Here is an 18,809-nt window from a genome sequence, read left to right as displayed (position 1 = left end):
CTGAGCCCACTGGAGACACATGGATACTATTTTTAAATCCTTAATAAGTTGCAGGCTGCCCACTAACTAGTTTGCAGGCTACAGCAGGGGAATGCCGGACATAGCTGTTCCTGGAGGCCCTGCTGCTTCTGTCTGCCTACAGATTCACCCATCTGCCTCCCCAGCCTCCCAAGTTTGGGAAGAAGGAGCCGGGAGGCTCCCCTCCCACCTGTTGCCTGATGAATTCCTAATTGCTGGGGTTGGGAATAAGAAACAGAAAGGTTAGAGAAGGGATGATAAATAATTCTCACCAATTCATCCACCTCAGTGTCATCCACAGGTGGTGCCTTCGGCTGAGACCTCCTGGTAGAGTGTGGCTTTTTACCCGGGCGCCGGCCGGACCTTGCTGCAGGGGGGATGACGCTGTGCTTGCCCCGGATGGTCTTTCGAGGTCTCACTGAAACAAAAAATAAGGATTCAGCACAGAACAACCAAAGGTGAAGGGAGGAGCATCTTCGAAATGGGGGAAAGGGATGCAGGGAGAATCCTTTTCCTGGACAAGGAAAGCAGTGGCTTCCTTTGGTTTTAAGGTGCTCTTGTTATTTTATCTTGCCTTACCTAAAAGGACACTAAAAGGCAGTGGCAGCAGATGAAGAATGGGTGCTTTTACTGCCAAAGCCCTTCAGAGGGCCAGGTCCTTCGGTACTTCTGTCCTGCCCCAGTTCTGCAGTTACTCCCAGCCATAAGGCCCCTGCAGGAATCAACTGTAAACTCTCACTCAGGAGAAGGCATTTGCTAATAGGTCAGCCTGGATTTCCCACAGCCCAAGCTCAGCCTGAGCAAGTGGATATATTTACATGTGAGATGGAACTGGATTGTAAAACAGACCCTGTGATGGCCAGGCGTAGTGGCTCATGCCTGTAATCCCAGCACTTTGGGAGGCTGAGGCGGGCAGATCACGAGGTCAGGACATTGAGACCATCCTGGCTAACACGGTGAAACCCCGTCTCTACTAAAAAAAAAAATACAAAAAAATTAGCTGGGCGTGGCGGCAGGCACCTGTAGTCCCAGCTACTCGGGAGGCTGAGGAAGGAGAATGGCGTGAACTCAGGAGGTGGAGCTTGCAGTGAGCCGAGATTGCGCCATTGCACTCCAGCCTGGGTGACAGAGTAAGATTCCAACTCAAAAAAAAAAAAAAAAAAAAAAAAAAAAAAAAACACAAACCACACAACAGACCCTGTGTTTTAATTCCCAGAGTTATTCTACACTCACCATCAGAATCTTTTCAGAGAAAAGGTGGTACTTCCATGAAGGGCCACAAGGCTGCCTCATTAAATACAATTTAGGGCTAGTCCCCTCCACAGGGCTGGACCCCTGCCCAGGGTCGCCAATGAGAGAATAAAGAAGACAGGCCGGGCGTGGTGGCTCACATCTGTAATCTCAGCACTTTGGGAGGCTGAGGCAGGTGGATCACCTGAGGCTGGGAGCTCAAGACCAGCCTGACCAACATGGTAAAACCCTGTTTCTACTAAAAATATAAAATTAGCCAGGCATGGTGGCACATGCCGGTAATCCCAGCTACTCAGGAGGCTGAGGCAGGAGAATCGCTTGAACCCAGGACGCAGAGGTTGCAGTGAGCCAAGATCACGCCATTGCACTCCAGCCTGGGCAACAAGGGTGTAACTCCATCTCAAAAAAGAAAAAAAAAAAAAAAAAAAAAACAAAGGCACTGAGACTACTTGTGTCTCAGGTTTACAACAGGTGCTCAGCATCACGCCAACCAGCATTCCTCAGTGAGCCCTGGGAAACAATGCCATGAGGATTAGCTCCAAGCTTTCCATCACCTTCCCTTGGGGAGTGGGGAGATGACACTGGACACAGATAGGGTGTCTAGGAAGGCAATGACACAAAGAATCGAGAAACACTACTTTCCATTCTATTTCTAGATCACGATAACCCTTCCTTGGCTACTTTAGGGTCTCTAGCTCAAGCCCAGGCTAGTAAGAAAAGGTAAGAAGCTGATGCTTAGGTGCTACAGCCTTGAGCTGCACTGGGGAACCACATCTTTGGTGGTCTGAAAGATAGAGTTGATAAAAAGCTGTGAAGTACCAAATACTTCCTAGATCCTTTTGGCAAGTAGAGGCTGTAGAAACCTAGAAAAACAATTCCTTGGAAAGGGAGCTACAATGTAGAAGTGGAAAGCAATCACTAGCTTAAAAATGAAAGAATCAGGACAGGCGTGGTGGCTTGCGCCTGTAATCCCAGCAGTTTGGGAGGCAGAGGCATGCAGATCACAAGGTCAGGAGATCGAGACCATCCTGGCTAATACGGTGAAACCCCATCTCTACCAAAAATACAAAAAATTAGCCAAGTGTGGTGGCGGGCACCTGTAGTCCCAGCCACTTGGTAGGCTGAGGCAGGAGAATGGCATGAACCCGGGAGGCGGAGGTTGCAGTGAGCCGAGATCGCGCCACTGCACTCCAGCCTGGGTGACAGTGAGACTCCGTCTCAAAAATAAATAATAAATAAAAAATAAAAGAATCCGTATACTACCATATTCAGGATCTGCTCTTAGACAGATCTGGCACAGTGGCTCACACTTACAATCCCAGCACGCTGGGAGGCCAAGGCTTGAACTCTTGAACCCAAGAGTTCAAGACCAGCCTGGGGAACATGGTGAGACCCTGTCTCTACAAAAAAGCTGGGCATGGTGGCACGTGCCTGTAGTCACAGTTACTCAGGAGGCTGAGGTAGGAGGATTGCTTGAGCCTGAGAGATCAAGGATACAGTGAGCTGTGATCATACCACTGCACTCTAGCCTGGGTGACAGAGCAAGATCCCCATCTCAAAGAAAAAAAAAAGAAAAAAAGAAAAAAAAAATATGCTCCCAAGTCACTGACTCTGACCAACAGAAGATGATATCCCTGAATGCAGGACTGAAGGGCCATTTGTTCACTTACCCTGGGATACCTGAAAAATCAGGCGTAGTGAACAAACAAAAAGAGCCCGTAAGAACGCGAGAGCTTAAGGTGTCCCACATCACACCTCTGGAGTATGGGGGGAAAGTGGGAGGATAGGAGAAGACGTGCAAGCCCAAAGTTGTTAGGGTTTGGCAGTCTCACTATAGTAAGAGACTGGTCGTGCCAGGCATCCAGTCTCTCACTCCTTATACCAAGTGTGACCATTCAGAGCTGCTATGATCTTGGGAACTGAACCACTGCTTCGAAAGCTCGTTAGAATTTTGATCTGCGGTCCGTTTTCTACAAACCTGTAAAGAAAAGTGTGTGGGCCAGGTGCTGTGGCTCACACCTGTAATCCCAGCACTTTGGGAGGCCGAGGCAGGTGGATCACCTGAGGTCAGGAGTTCGAGAACAGCCTGATCAACATGGTGAAACTCCGTCTCTACTAAAAATACAAAAATCAGCCAGGTGTGGTGGCGGGTGCCTGTACAATCGGGAGGCTGAGGCAGAGACTAAGGTAATCTGAGGTAATACCACTGCACTCCACCCAGGCCACAGAGTGAGACCATCTCAAAAAAAAAAAAGTGTATTTTGGAAAGAGGTAGCCTGTTAAAAGAAAGGCCAGACAAGAGGACATTAGCCACGAACACAAGACTCTCCAACAGTCCTGAGAAATGAACATGAGAGAATGAGAGTCAATGTGGTGAACACAAAAGATGATGCCTTTTTTCCTACAGGCATCTAGTGAGAACAGATCTGAACCTTCCTAACATCCTTCCCCCTAAGCCTTCAAACAATCAGTCATCTCTTTTTAAACCAGCAAAGCTATAGCCCTGCACACTGCAGGGAGGAGAAAATCACTGTAACCAGAGAGAAAAAGTCACTCTCTGAAAGCAGCGATAAAACAACAGCCAAAAGAACTGTTAGGAGATGGCAATGGGCCGAGAACTTCCCCCACTGTCCCCATATGCCAAGGAGCTGAGAACCAGCAGCCTTGGCATAAATATACTTGGGACCATGAATTCTACTGAATCTTAGAGCAAGTGGGCTGATGTTACTAAGACCAAGCCACCTTCCCTCCTACCAGGCAAGTAGTTAAATGCCATCTTGGAAACCCATTTAAACCCACAGCAGCTAAGTTACGCCACAGTCACAACACGAGAGAAAAGGAAGAGAGCAAGCCGGCCACACTACCTACTGCCAAGCCAGCCTTTCCAAGCGTTCCAAGCTTAGAAAGACTGTGAAATCAACTACAAAGGAAGACAAAATACTTACATCGCAGACCAGCCACTTCATAATCTTCTTCCTCCTCCTCCTCTTCTTCCTCCTCTTCCTCTTCATCACTCTCATCATCTTCACTGTCCTCAGAAGCAGACTCTTCAGTATAGTTCCTATGGGTAGAAAAAATAATGTAGGGAACACAGTTGTAGCCCAAAGTGGTCCTAAGAAGGGTTCAAATCCCATAGGGATCAGGAAACTTCTCTTCACAGACTAGATATGTATAATGTATGACAATACAGAGAGGGAACCTGAATGTAAGCCAGGAGAGTTTTTCACAGAAATGAAAAACGAAGTTTCAACAGCATGCCTCCTTCTGCCAGGCCACAGACAGTTTGGACAAGATACCAAAGGCAACAGAAATCAAGACCAAAATGCAATCCTACCCTTCCCCACACAAAGCAATACAAAACACTATTTCTTTTGTCTCACAAAAAGAACCAGATAATGTAACACATCAGGTACTAAAAGCTGTCCCCACCTCTGAGGTGGACTGAAAGAATAAACAGAGCCCAGACAGGTGTGACTTCACCTTCATGGCCCCCTTCCAAGAGCTGAAACAGCTTGCAGATGACCATAACATCAAAGCAGTGGTAATCCCAGCTCGGAACAGCTGGTCCAAAGCCCCACCATTTCAGAGCAACATATCTCATCTCTTAAGTGCAGCTGGGATGGAGTGTGAAAGAACCTGCTAATACTGTTAAGGTGGGGTCAGGATCAAACAGCTCTGCCCTTTAAAAGGAAGCCCAAGCCGGGTACAGTGGCTTATGCCTGTAATCCCAACACTTTGGGAGGCTGAGGCAGGTGGATCACCTAAAGTCGGGAGTTCGAGATCAGCCTGACCAACATGGAGAAACCCCATCTCTACTAAAAATGCAAAATTAGCAGGGTGTGGTGGCACATGCCTGTAATCCCAGCTACTGGGGGTTGAGGCAGGAGAATCGCTTGAACCAGGGAGGCAGAGGTTGCAGTGAGCTGAGATCGCGCCATCGCACTACAGCCTGGGCAACAAGAGCTAAACCCCGTCTCAAAAAAGAGAAGCCCAAGCCAGAGTGCCTATAAGCTGCCCATTTTACAACCCCAAATTTCAATGTGGGAAACAACAGTATTATCTTGGGCAAATATAAGGTGTCTCCTCCTCTTTACAAGGCCCTGTGTTTGGCCTTATTGAGGATTCGGGTAAAAAACAAAGCACAACCTCTACTCTCAGGGAATTCATAATCTCATGGGAGACAGACATGTATAAAACCAGAGACAAGATCCATGAACCAAAATACTATTTCAGAGAATGAAGGTTCAGCTGGAACACAGAGAAACCATGAAGCCTAAGGATGCAAGCACTTTTCAAAAGAGCAATGAAATGTCAGCAAAGCCATGGGCAATTTACCCACTGGGAATTCCGGGCAGAGAATGCTCCCAGCTGGGAGAAAGGCACAAGAGGAAAGGATGAACAATAAACAGTCTGTAACAAGCACACAGATATGGGATCTAAAGCTAATTGAAAACCCAGGCTGGTGTTGTATAAGAGTCTCAGAAGTGAGGACAGGAGTTGGGACTTTATTCTAGAGGCAAGGGGAAGACTGGAAGTTTGTGATCAGGAATGTGAGCAGATCATTGCCTTGTGCACAGCATTCTGGTATTGCAATAGATGGGTGGATAAGAGGGGAGAAGATATGATATAAGAAAGAGGAGTTGAGAAGCCTTTGGTGACAGATGTAGAAGGGACAAATGAGAGCGGAGACTATGGAGAATGGAGAGCAAGAAACTGGATCATAAAACATCTGGGCATTGGACTGATATCGTGGCAAATTAATGGGTATGTAGGATGAGGGAGAGACATTCATGTTCAAGTTGACACCCAAGTTCTACTCATGATAGGGAAGAAAACATTATGTATGGGTAAGGAAGGTAATCAGTGTGAGATTTTTAGCAGTGGGTGATTGCAGAAGTAATCATGAAGACACAGGAAGTGGGCAACAGGAGGCTAAAGGCAGAGAGAGAGATTTCATTACTTGAGAAGAAGGTATGGTCAAGAAGACAGAGAATGTGGCTGGCAGTGAAAACTAGAAATGTCAACATTCAGCTAAAATTAGATCAGAGTCCTTTGAGCTCCTACTGAAGTACTGTAAATGATCAGTTTCTGCTCCCAAAAGATGAACTTAAAGCTCCTTAGACTCATTCTGTTTGAATAACTCAAGCTTAATTATAACAGCTATTCATATTTATTCATTCAATTATTTTTAAAAGAAAAGATTCTCACCTGCCACGGGAGTTGCGCCTGGCAGTAGCAGGCTGGCAAGCTGGGCACTGCCACTCACCATCTGGTACTTCATAGAGGGCCGGCCTCAGACAAAACAGGTGGAAGGCTTTATTACACTCATCACACAAGATCAATTTGTCATCCTCACCTGCAAAGAGATAAATGTGAATAGCATTGTTGGGAGCACAGCAGCAGTCAATGAGCTGTAAGGAAGAGGCAATCACCCTACAATTCACGGCACACGAGAAGACGTGTTCCATAGAATGCTACCCAGCTGCTGTTTTGTAAATGCAGGCATTTTCTAAAAAGAAATATAGCATAACTTAAGACTATAGATAATTTAGGAATCAGCTCTCCTAATTTATATCCCAAAACCTACCTATGGCTAAGACAGGACAGTTAACAATTACTAAGAGGCACAAAAAACCCAAGTGAGAGCAGGAAATTTTGCTGCTCTTTTGACCTCCTCAAACGTTTCTCAACTTATGCCTAATGAGTTCTCTCTGTGTGGTTTTTTTTTTTTTTTTGAGACAGTCTTGCTCTGTCGCCCAGGCTGGAGTGCAGTTGCACAATCTTGGCTCACTGCAACCTCCGCCTCCCAGGTTCAAGTGATTCTCCTGCTTCAGCCTCCCAAAGTGCTGGGATTACAGGCGTGAGCCACCACGCCTGGCCCCTGACGGGTTCCCTTATATTCGAGAAAGTGTTATGCTGAGTCAACTTAATATGGTCATCTCTCCTTCCAACCTTCATTCTAGAGCAATTGAACGCTTTACAGCAACTGAATTTTACGTAGATCTTTTCATCTCTAACCTAACTTAGAAAATAACTCTAGCCAATGAAAAGCCAATCACAAAAGGGCTTCTAGCCATGAAGTTCCTTTTGCACACACGAGACTGCATGCTTCTCACTTTAACTGGACCACCTTCTGCTGAAAGCACGTATCTTACTTCACAGATGACTAAAGTTCTGAGCCAATCAAAGGATATAAAACTAAACTAAAATAGTTAAAAGGATTAACTAATTTTGTTTTCTGTAGAAAATCAGGAGATTGAAGAGATCAATTGCTTTTATGTTACGCTCTACAATGAGGAACAAAGGGAGTGCTCTGATTCCCTGGCATGACATTTCAAAGACTGGCATGTTACAGACCTCCAGGAGAGTAAAATCTATACCATACTTATATTCTGTGTACACAAAATTCTTTTGGGTAGAAATGAAGATCTTGGGAATAGAAATCCTACTCCCGCCGGGCATGGTGGCTCACGCCTGTAATCCCAGCACTTTGGGAGGCTGAGGCGGGTGGATCACCTGAGATCGGGAGTTCGAGACCAGCCTGACCAACATGGAGAAACCCCGTCTCTACTAAAAATACAAAATTAGCTGGGTGTGGTGACACATGCCTACAATCCCAGCTACTAGGGAGGCTGAGGCAGGAGAATCGCTTGAACCCGGGAGGCGGAGGTTGCGGTGAGCTGAGATTGTGCAACTGTACTCCAGCCTGGGCGACAGAGCAAGACTCTGTCTCAAAAAAAAAAAAAAAAAAAAAGAAAAGAAAAGAAAAGAAATTATACTCCCTAATACACCCACATAAGCAAATTTGATTTAAATATACCTTTCTTTCGACAAACTTTGCACCTAGCATTTTCTGCAGACATATCCCACTTGATACAGGCATCGAGCATTCCAAGCAGCACGTGCATCCTGGAGAAAGTCTGAGCTTCCCGGATTGCTGTCTTCCATTTCTCCAGTGCAGATGCAACCTAAACAGAGACCAAACCAGGCTAGCATTACTACAGTGACCAAAGACACCGAGAACTAGGAACAGGTGACAGTATGAGTGAATTCTGAGGACACTTGCCTCCTAGAACTTCACTAATCTAAACTATTTATTCTTACAGAAAAAATCAAGGCTCCAAAGGGTGAAAAAAACTTGCCAAAGGTCACACAGAGATGCAGTGGGAGTGGATGGATGACTGGGGACAAGCATCTTCTAGGGACCAAGACTCAGTATAATTTAAAAATAGGATCACCTGTATGCTGTAAATGCTATAATGCAACAATTTTATACAGCTAATAAAACTCTGATTTAAAAGATAATAACCTACCACAACACCACCAATCCAATACCACAGCTGGATTTCAATGCCCTGCCCGAAGCAAAGAGGTCCTTGTGAAGTAATGAATCTCCTAAAGGAAAAGAGCCAGTTACCCTGGAAGGCCATGGGCTTTAAAATACAGGTGCCAAGGAACAAAGATAGCCGAGTTTGTTCCGAAGTGGGGTACTACACAGACTGGGGTGAGGGATGAGGGGAACAGGGCTGCTTTTTCTCTTTCCTATAGAAATAGAGAATCACAGAGAGCCCTGTGTATATAAATTTATGGGTAACAAGTACTATAAACACACACACACAAATCTACATTTAAGCTGCTGCTGAAGTTCAACTGGAAACTGACTGATTCCTTACTCCAACCTCCGTTGTAGATATTTCAACATCTGCTTTGAGAAACAGCAATCTCCTCCCTTACTTTTGCAGAGCTCCACAGTAAACTGAGGTCCACAATCACAGCTGCCTTGCTGTCTTCTCCCCTGATAAATGGAGAGCTGACAGACACTACTGCAGATTCTTTTCTTGAGAGGATAATCCAAATCTTTTCAATGGAATATCAATGTAAGAATTTTAGGTTCGGTTCTTTAAAAGTGCTTGAGAACTGGCAGGGAATGACTACAAACAGGCTTTGCTGTCCTCTAGCGGACACTCACATGTAGTGCACACAGTATGGAAGGAAACAGTCCTGGGCAGTCCTGCTTTTTACGATTTCCTATCAATGCTAAAATCTCAGCATACAACAGCTTATCTGACCTCATTAAAACTTTTTTTTTTAATTTGAAGGTATTTTGGGAATAGGCTTATTTAACCTTTTTTAAAAAAACAAATTTTAAATAGTATCACACAGTAATAGGTCGCCCTTGTAACTGGCTTCTTTCACTAAGCATGTTTCTAGGTTCATTCGCAAAGCATGTAACAATACTTCCATCAGTTTTACTGCTGAACAATATCTCACTGAATAGATGTTCCACATTCTGTTTATCCACTCATCAGCTGACAGATATCTGGGCTGCTTCCGTATTTTGGTTATTCAGAATCACCCCATCTTACGATGGGTCAGACCTATGACTTCACAATGGTGCAAAAGTGATACACATTCAGCTGGGCGCAGTGGCTCACGCCTGTAATACCAGCACTTCAGGAGGCTGAGGCGGGCGGATCACAAGGTCAGGAGTCTGAGACTAGACTGGCCAATATGGTGAAACCAGGTCTCTACTGGTTTTTGTAAAAATACAAAAATTAGCCGGGCATGGTGGTGCACGCCTGTAGTCCCAGCTACTTGGGAGGCTAAGGCAGAAGAATCATTTGAATCCGAGAGGTGGAGGTTGCAGTAAGCCAAGATTGTGCCATTGCACTCCAGCCTGGGCGACAGAGTGAGATTCCGTCTCAAAAAAAAAAAAAAAAAAAAAAGTGATACACCTTCAGCGGGCTCCTCGATTTATGATAGGGTTACACCCAGATAAAACCATCGGAAATTATAAATACTGTAAGTCAAATAATGGGTTTATTGTGACACAGCCCCATCCTAAATTCAGGAGTATCTGTAATCAGGATGTCAGGACAAATGCCACTAGAGTAAACAATCAAACAAAACCCAGGATTTTGCCAAATAATAGTCTTTTCTATTTAATTCAATAAAACAAAATAAGCATTAAAAACTGAAATCATCCACTATTACAAAAAGATTTGAGAGAGAATCCATTTTTATAAATAAGGAAACTGAATCCCAGATTAGAGACTGATAGAAGCTCATGCAACAGCCTAGTGCCAGTTGAAAAAACTTTGGTCCTTGCTAAGTGGAAACCTTCAAAGCAAAGAGCAGTGGAAAATTTCAAAGCTGTGGTTGAGTTGACCTCTGGTGGGGAACCACAGGGCATAATGCCATTTTAATGCAGAACATTGCTGAACTACTTAGTAGGCAGCCTAGCTGATTTTCCAAGAAACTCTTCCATGCTTTCCATTTATGTACTGTGTCTGGACCTGCAAAGTTCTCACATTTTCCTCCCCAACTAAGCTAAGAACAAGTCTCATCTGACAAACTGAGTTTACTTCACTGTGGAACACGGGACTCAAGAAGTTAATGAGAATCCTACAGTGACGGGTGAGTTCTCAATGAGAAGAAAGCACTGCTGCAGGAAAAGAAATGGAAAGGACAGATGTGACTCTTGGACAGATCACATCAAGAAACTCTTCTGTATTCAACTTGAGTTAAAAACAAAACCTATGTAGTAGTAAGACTAAAACCTATGCCTAATGAGAAGAGATTTAGCTAAGGAGACTGTTTAATATCTTAGACAGTCTAATTATCTTAGACTGTTAACTGTTTAATATCTTAGACATCATCTAAAAGGTTACCTAGGTGCTATATACAGTCATTTAAAAGGAACACAGGGCCAGATGCTGTGGCTCCTGCTTGTAATCCTAGCACTCTGGGAGGCCAAGGCAGGTGGATCACTTGAGCCCGAGTTCAAAACCAGCAACATGGTAAAACCTTGCCTCTACAAAAAATACAGAAAACAGCCAGGTATGGTGGCACATGCCTGTGGTCCCAGTTACTTGGGAGGCTGAGGTGGAAGGAACACCTGAATCTAGGAGTTTGAGGCTGTACTGAGCCAAGATTGCACCATTGCATACACCAGCCTCAGTGACAGAGTGAGACCCTGTTATTCACTCATAAATAAAACAAGCATAGGCTGGGGCATGGTTGCTCACACCCATAATCCCAGCACTTTGGGAGGCCAAGGTGGGAGGAGTACTGGAGCCCAGGAGTTCAAGACCAGCCAGGGCAACGTAGGGAAACCCCTTCTCTACAAAATAAAAAAATACATAAAAATTTAAAAATTTGCCAGGAATGGTGGCAGGCACCTGTAGTTCCAGCTACTCGGGAAGCTGAGGAGGGAGGATCACGAGCCTGGAGTTTGAGGCTGCAAAGAGCCAGGATCTTGCTACTGCACTTGAACCTGGGCAAAAGAGTGAGAACCCATCCCAAAAAGTAAAGAAATTTTTAAAAATAAAAGAAACACAGGAAGGTGAAAACTAAATCCCAGCAAGATAATGACATACCACATAGTAAGTGCCTGAGCTTAAGTAATGAATTAAACTTTTATCTAAATTGAATTTTCTTTCTCCACCCTGCTTACCTCTTATCCAAAATTATCCTCCCCATATCACATATCATCCTCGGCCTCAGGAAGAAATGTAGGGGGAACACGACAATTATGTACAAACATATGATAAGCTTTGGAAAGGACAGCAGACTCACTCTATGTAAATGGGGAGGACAAACAAGAACCAGCTGTCAGTGACAAAGAGGCCAATTTCAGTTTTATGCTGCCCCTCCCACGACCTGATCCATTCCTATACATTCTTCAAAACCCATCCTCTTCTGTCTGGGAAGTTTTCTCTAGTGTGCCCTGGGTATCCCTCACAGTGAGCCTGAGTACTGCTCTTTCTCATCATTACTGGTCACACCATGGTAAGGGTCCCCCGCTGGTCTCACACTCAAACTGAGTTCCCTGAAAGCAAGAACTTAAGGATTCCTTTTTTTTTTTTTTTTTTTTTTGAGACGGAGTCTCGCTCTGTTGCCAGGCTGGAGTGCAGTGGCGTGATCTCAGCTCACTGCAACCTCTGCCTCCTGGGCTCAAGTGATTCTCCTGCCTCAGCCTCCTGAGTAGCTGGGACTACAGGCTTGCATGACCACACCCAGCTGTGTGTGTGTGTGTGTTGTATATACTTTTTTTTTTTTTTTTAAGAAGAAATGGGTTTTCACCATGTTGGCCAGGCTGGTCTCGAACTCCTGACCTCATGATCCGCTCACCTCAGCCTCCCAAAGTGCTGGGATTACAAGTGTGAGCCACCATACCCGGCCCTGAACTTAAAGGCTTTTTTACTCATCTCTGTAAAACCTCCAAACTTAGTAATGACTGGCACAAGCAGGCAGCAGGCCTGTACCAGATCTCTGTAAACAAAAAAAAAAAAAAAAAAAAAAAAAAGAAAGAAAGAAAGAAGGGAGGGAGAGGCAAATATAAAATTAGTGACAAGTATTCCACACTAAATAATGGTTAGGACCTCTCCCATAATGTAGTGCTCTCAAATTCTTTTCTTCACAAATAATCTTAAGCAGAAATCTAATACACAAAACAGACAAAAATGGAGCTGCTAGTTATTCTAACAAGTTTCATATTTATTAATAAGTAACACAGAAATTAAAAGATCAAATGTGGCTGGGCCAAGTGGCTCATGCCTGTAATCCCAGCACTTTGGGAGGCCAGGGTGGGTGGATCACTTCAACCCAGGAGTTCAAGACCAGCCTGCCCAACACAGCGAGTCCCCATCTCTACGAAAAATTTAAAAATTGGTTGGGGGCGTGGTGGCACTCGCCTGTAGTCCCAGGTACTCAGGGGAGGCTGAGGTCGGAGGATCGCCTGAGCCCAGGAGTTTGAGGCTGCAGCGAGCCATGACTGCACCACTGCACTCCAGCCTGGACAGCAGAGACCCAGTTTCTAAAGAAACACAATATAAAATAAGAAAAGAGCAAGTATGACATCGGGTAGATCTGTGTGGACTAACAGAACAGAGTGGACAGGTGTCTAGAATATACTGATAAGTGAGAAACTGAAGAATATTATGTATGCATAGTAAGATTCCATTTTGTAAAAAATCCAACAAATCTTTGTACATACGTAAAATGGACACTAAACTATTAAAAAAGTGACATCCTTGGGCAGTGAAACTAGGGTGGGAGTTATATATTTTACTTACCTCTCATTTTATTTACTTACAATAATAAAGCATGCTACATTTAAAAATAAAAAGTGAGGAAACTGGATATCTAATATGAAAAAAATGAAGCTGAAGCCTTACCTTCTACCACTGACAAAAATTAACTCAAATGGATCAACGACCTAAATGTAAAAGCTAAACTATAAAATATTTAGAAAAAAACAAGAGAAAGAAAGGTTCATGACACTGAATCTGGCAATGATTCGAATATGACATCAAAAGTGAAGGCAACAATGATAAAAAATAGGTTAAGTTAGACTCCATGCAAATGAAATGCTTGTATGCAAAGGACACTATCAACAGAATGAAAAGGCTACCCACGGAATGGGAGGCTATATTTGCAAATCATATATCTGAAACGGTTATTATCAAGAACACATAAAGAACTCATACAACTCAACAACAAAAAAAACCAATTTAAAAATGGGCAAAGGACTTGAATATACATTTCTCCAAATAAGGTAGAGAAATGGACAATAAGCACATGAAAAGATGCTCAACATCATAAATCATTAGAGAAAAAGAAATCAAAACAAAATGAGATACAACTTCATATCCATTAGGATGGATACTATTAAAGAAAGAGGACAAAGGCCGGGCACGGTGGCTGAGGCCCGTAATGCAGCGCTTTGGGAGGCCAAGGCAGGCGGACCACCTGAGATCAGGAGTTCGAGACCAGCCTAGCCAACATGGTGAAACCACATCTCGACTAAAACTACAAAAAAAATTAGCCAGGAGTGGTGGTGCACACCTGTACTCCCAGCTACTTGGGAAGCTGAGGTAGGAGAATTCCTTGAACCCAGGAGAGTCTGCAGTGAGCCAAGATCACACCACTGCACTCCAGCCTTGGCGACAGAGGGAGACGCTGTCTCAAAAAAAAAAAAAAAAAGTATTGGCAAGAATGTGGAAAAACCAGAACCCTCATGAGTTGCTAGAGGGAATGTAAAATGGTATAGTCACTGTAGGAAAGCGTATAGTGGTTACTCAGAAAAGTTAAACATTGAATTACCATATGATCCAGCAATCCCACTACTGGGTATACATTAAAAAAAAAATTAGAAGCAGGTACTCAAGTATTTGTTTTTGTGGTTTTCTTTTCTTTTTTTTTTTTTGAGATGGAGTTTCGCTCTGTCACCCAGGCTGGAATGCAGTGGCTCCATCTCTGCTCACTGTAGCCTCAGCCTCCTGAGTTCAAGCGATTCTCCTGCCTCAGCCTCCCTAACAGCTGGGAATACAGGTGTGTGCCACCATGCCCTGCTAATTTTTGTATTTTTAGTAGAGACGGGGTTTCACTATGTTGGCCAGGCTGGTCTCAAACTCCTGACCTCAGGTGATCCGCCCACCTCGGCCTCCCAAAGTGCTGAAATTACAGGCGTGAGCCACTGTGCCCTGCCGGGACTCGTATTTGTACACCCATGTTCACAGCAACATTATTCACAATAGCCAAAGACAGAAGCAACCCAAGTGAGTGGATCAACAAAATGTGGTACACAGACATGATATAGTAAATATATTTGGTCTTTCTCCGCAGACTAAAACCTTAATAGGAGTGTCTTTCGTTATTCAGAGGAGCCCCTTTGGATCACACCTAAATTTATGCTAATGAGGCTTTTGGTGAGACCTCTAGTTATGAGGCTGGTCACCAGAAAGACCAGACGATTAGAAGGCTGGAATGTTCAGCCCTACCCACAAGTTCCTGAAAGGTAGGAGGAAGGGGAGACTTGAGAGATTAAGCTTTACAACGATACTGGAACAAGATTTGATCAGCTTCAGGTAACACACTCGGAAGCTGGGAGGAAGGAGTGTTCAGAGGACACATGAAAGCCCCACGTACCCCTGCTCCGCCACCTTCCTTGTTCCATGTATCTCTTCCATCTGGCTATTCCTGAGTAGTATCCTTCAAAATGACCCGGTTAACCTAAGTAAAATGCTTTCCTGGGTTCTGTCAGGTATTCTAGCAAATTATCAAACTTAAAGAGAGGGCCGTGAGAATCCTAAATGTATAGATGGTACAGGTGGCAACGTGGGACTTGCAACTGGCATCTGAAGCGAGAACAGTCTTGTGGGACTGAGCACTTTAACTTGCAGGATCTGCCACAAACTACAAGTAGATACAGTCAGAATTAAACTGAATTTTAAGAGTAGTTGGTGCAGCAGATAACTGGAGAGTTGCTTAGGGTGGTAAAAACCCCACATATTTGGTGTCAGAAGTGTATGAAAAAGTTCTGAAGACTGATGGTGGTGATGGTTGCAAAACAACGTGAATATACTTAATGCCACAGAATCGTACACATAAAAATGATAAATTTCGGCTGGACATGGTGGTTCACGCCTGTAATCCCAGCACTTTCGCAGGCTGAGGTGGGCGGATCACCTAAAGTTAGGAGTTCGAGACCAGCCTGGCCAACATGGTGAAATCCTGTCTCTACAAAAAATTCAAAAATCAGCCAGGCATGGTGGCATGCACCTGTAATCCCAGCTACTTGGGAGGCTGAGGCAGGGGAATTGCTTGAACCTGGGAGGTAGATGTTGCAATGAGCTGAGATTATGCCACTACACTCCAGCCTAGGCAATAGTGGGACTCTTTCTCAAAAAAAAAAAAAAAGAAAAAAAAAAAAGTAAATTTGTATGTTATGCATACTTTTAACCATGATTTAAAAAAAAACTAGAGCAAGCATGGCTGGGCACAGTGGCTCATGCTTATAATCGAACTTTGAGAGGCTAAGGTGGGAGGATAGCTTAAAGCCTGAAGTTCAAGGTTACAGTGAGTTATAATCAAATCACTGCATACCAGCTTGCACAAGAGCAAAACCCTGTCTCTCAAAATTAAATAAACAAATTTTTAACGTGTTTAAAGTCACCACCACCAGCAAAAAGAAAGTTTGCTTTCTTTTTTTCTTTTTAAAAAAAGAAAGCAAACTCTGGTTAAAGGTGGGAAGGCCACATCCACTGTGACCACCACCCAATGACCAAGAAGCAGGGCTGCGCTCCACAGGCCAGTGTGAAAACCACAAGAAGCGGTAGAAAGTGATTACAAAAAAAAAAAGGAACACTCACTCAGGGCACAGTGCCTACAGTAGCTAAAATGCATAGGGTTAGATTATTTTAAGACCAAATCACACTCACCTACACAATCACAAACTACAACTTCAAACAACAAAATACCTTTGCTTCCTCTACCATTTTCTTCTCTTCATCCACTTCCTCAGTTTTTGCTGAATCTTCGCTTTGGAGTTTTCTTCTCTTTTGCTTGGGAGCCATGAAGCCTTGGAGAAATTTCTTTATGACACTGGCCTGAAGGGCAATCACACACTCGCCAAAATCCTTCAATTTCTCTAATGAAATGACCTATAGGAAAGGATTTTAAAACCAGACTGAGAGAAGGCCAAGAGGAAGATAAAAGGAATCCATCCTCAAATTCAAACATATCTAGACTCAAATGCCACATAACATTCATTTAACAAAATCAAGAGCCACATACCATTAATTTAACTGTGCTCCTCAGTTCGCTGCATGGCTTATGCATTTTAAAGTAGCTGACTGGTCGGGCGCGGTGGCTCACATCTGTAATCCCAGCATTTTGGGGGGCCAAGGCGGGCGGATCACCTGAGGTCAGGAGTTCGAGACCACTTTGGCAAACATGGCAAAATCCCATCTCTACTAAAAATAGAAAAATTAGCCAGGCGTGGTGGCATGTGCCTGTAATCCCAGCTACTCGGGAAGCTGAAACAGGAGAATCACTTGAACCCTGGAGGCGGAGGTTGCAGTGAGCCAAGATCGTGCCACTGTACTCCAGCCTGCGTGACACAGCGAGATTCCGTCTCAGAAAAAAAAAAAAAAGTACTTAACTACTTCCCTTTTGCCAGCTAAGGGATCCACCAAATGAGTTACATAGTTGATTCATTCAATAATGACTGAGTGTCTACTATGTTTAAACTATAATCTTAAGGCAAAGACACACTGAGAAAGTAAAATAAAAATTTGCTGACTTTCCAACTTAATAATTTTTAAAAAAATTTTTTTCATATTTGTAACTTGCTTCCAGCATGTAACTAACTACATGTAAGGTAGTGTGTTTTACAAACTTGATCTCCTTTTTTTTCTTTTTAAAGAGACAGGTCTCACTGGGTCACCAAGGCAGAAGTGCAGCAATCACAACTCAGTGCAGCCTTGAACTCCTGGGCTCAGGTGATCCTCTTGCCTCAGCCTCCCCATTAGCTGGGATCCCAGGTACATGGCATCACACCTGGCTAATTTTTCAAAATTCTTGCGCAGGCTGGTCTCAAACTCCTGGCCTCAAGCGATCCTCCTGCTTCACTGATCTCTTTTTAAGCCTCACATCTACCCGATAGATGAGGAAACAGAAGTTTGGCCACTTCATCAAAATCATGTGCCCAACCAGGTGTGGTGGTGGCATATGCCTGTAGTCCCAGCTACTCGGGAGACTGAGGCAGGAGTTTGAGGCTGCTGTCAGCTATGATCTGTGAATAGCCACTGCACTTCAGACTGGGTAAGAATAACAAGACCCATCTCTTTTTTTTGAGACAGAGTTTTGCTCTTGTCGTTCAGGCTGGAGTGCAATGGCACAATCTTGGCTTACTGCAACCTCCACCTCCCGGGTTCAAGCAATTCTTCTGCCTTAGCCTCCCAAGTAGCTGGGATTACAGGCATGTGCCACCACATCCAGCTAATTCTTATATTTTTAGTAGAGACGAGGTTTCTCTATGCTGGTCAGGCTGGTCTCGAACTCCCAACCTTAGGTGATCTGCCTACCTCGGCCTCCCAAAGTGCTGGGATTACAAGCGTGAGCCACCACATCTGGACAAACAAGACCTATCTCTTAAAAGATCAATTAATTTAAAAATAAAAAGAAAAGAAATAAAAAATGTCCTTAAACACTATCTTATCAATCACACAAGACATGCCAATTAGAAGATAACATTTTAATAGTCACAAACAAAGAAAAATGATACCCCAATGTCAGCAAGATATAGGCCTGAATTTGGCACAAAGTAGGCAATTAATGAACATTTGCTACACAAAAAGTAAACGTGTAACATCTGAAACCTGCAAGATCCTTTGGGTTCAATAATTCTTTTTAAAAAAATCATTAAGGGCCGGGTGCGGTGGCTCACGAGGTCAGGAGATCGAGACTATCCTGGCTAACATGGTGAAACCCCGTCTCTACTAAAAATACAAAAAACTAGCCGGGTGTGGTGGCGGGCGCCTGTAGTCTCAGCTACTTGGGAGGCTGAGGCGGGAGAATGGCATGAACCTGGGAGGCGGAGCTTGCAGTGAGCTAAGATCATGCCACTGCACTCCAGCCTGGGAGACACAGCGAGACTCCGTCTCAAAAAAAAAAAAAAAAAAAAAAAAAAAAAAAAAATCATTAAGAATCATAAAGATGGGCCGGGCACGGTGGCTCAAGCCTGTAATCCCAGC

General features: G+C 44.0%; 1 protein-coding gene across 3 annotated transcripts in view; it reads right to left on the bottom strand.

The window, feature by feature from the left end:
• Nucleotides 1-18,809, bottom strand: part of BAZ1B (bromodomain adjacent to zinc finger domain 1B) — an 83,256-nt gene that overhangs the window by 3,304 nt on the left and 61,143 nt on the right. For all 3 annotated transcript variants that reach the window (XM_050783611.1, XM_050783613.1, XM_050783612.1), the window contains 5 exons: nucleotides 16,533-16,715; nucleotides 8,090-8,237; nucleotides 6,478-6,625; nucleotides 4,215-4,330; nucleotides 291-436 (listed from right to left, as the gene is read on the bottom strand). In XM_050783611.1, the coding sequence (XP_050639568.1) occupies nucleotides 291-436; nucleotides 4,215-4,330; nucleotides 6,478-6,625; nucleotides 8,090-8,237; nucleotides 16,533-16,715 (741 nt within the window). The remainder of the gene's footprint in view (nucleotides 1-290; nucleotides 437-4,214; nucleotides 4,331-6,477; nucleotides 6,626-8,089; nucleotides 8,238-16,532; nucleotides 16,716-18,809) is intronic.

The sequence above is a fragment of the Macaca thibetana genome, chromosome 3 (genome assembly GCF_024542745.1).
Source record: "Macaca thibetana thibetana isolate TM-01 chromosome 3, ASM2454274v1, whole genome shotgun sequence".
Lineage (NCBI taxonomy): Eukaryota > Metazoa > Chordata > Mammalia > Primates > Cercopithecidae > Macaca > Macaca thibetana.
This window is presented reverse-complemented; position numbering and strand designations above follow the sequence as displayed.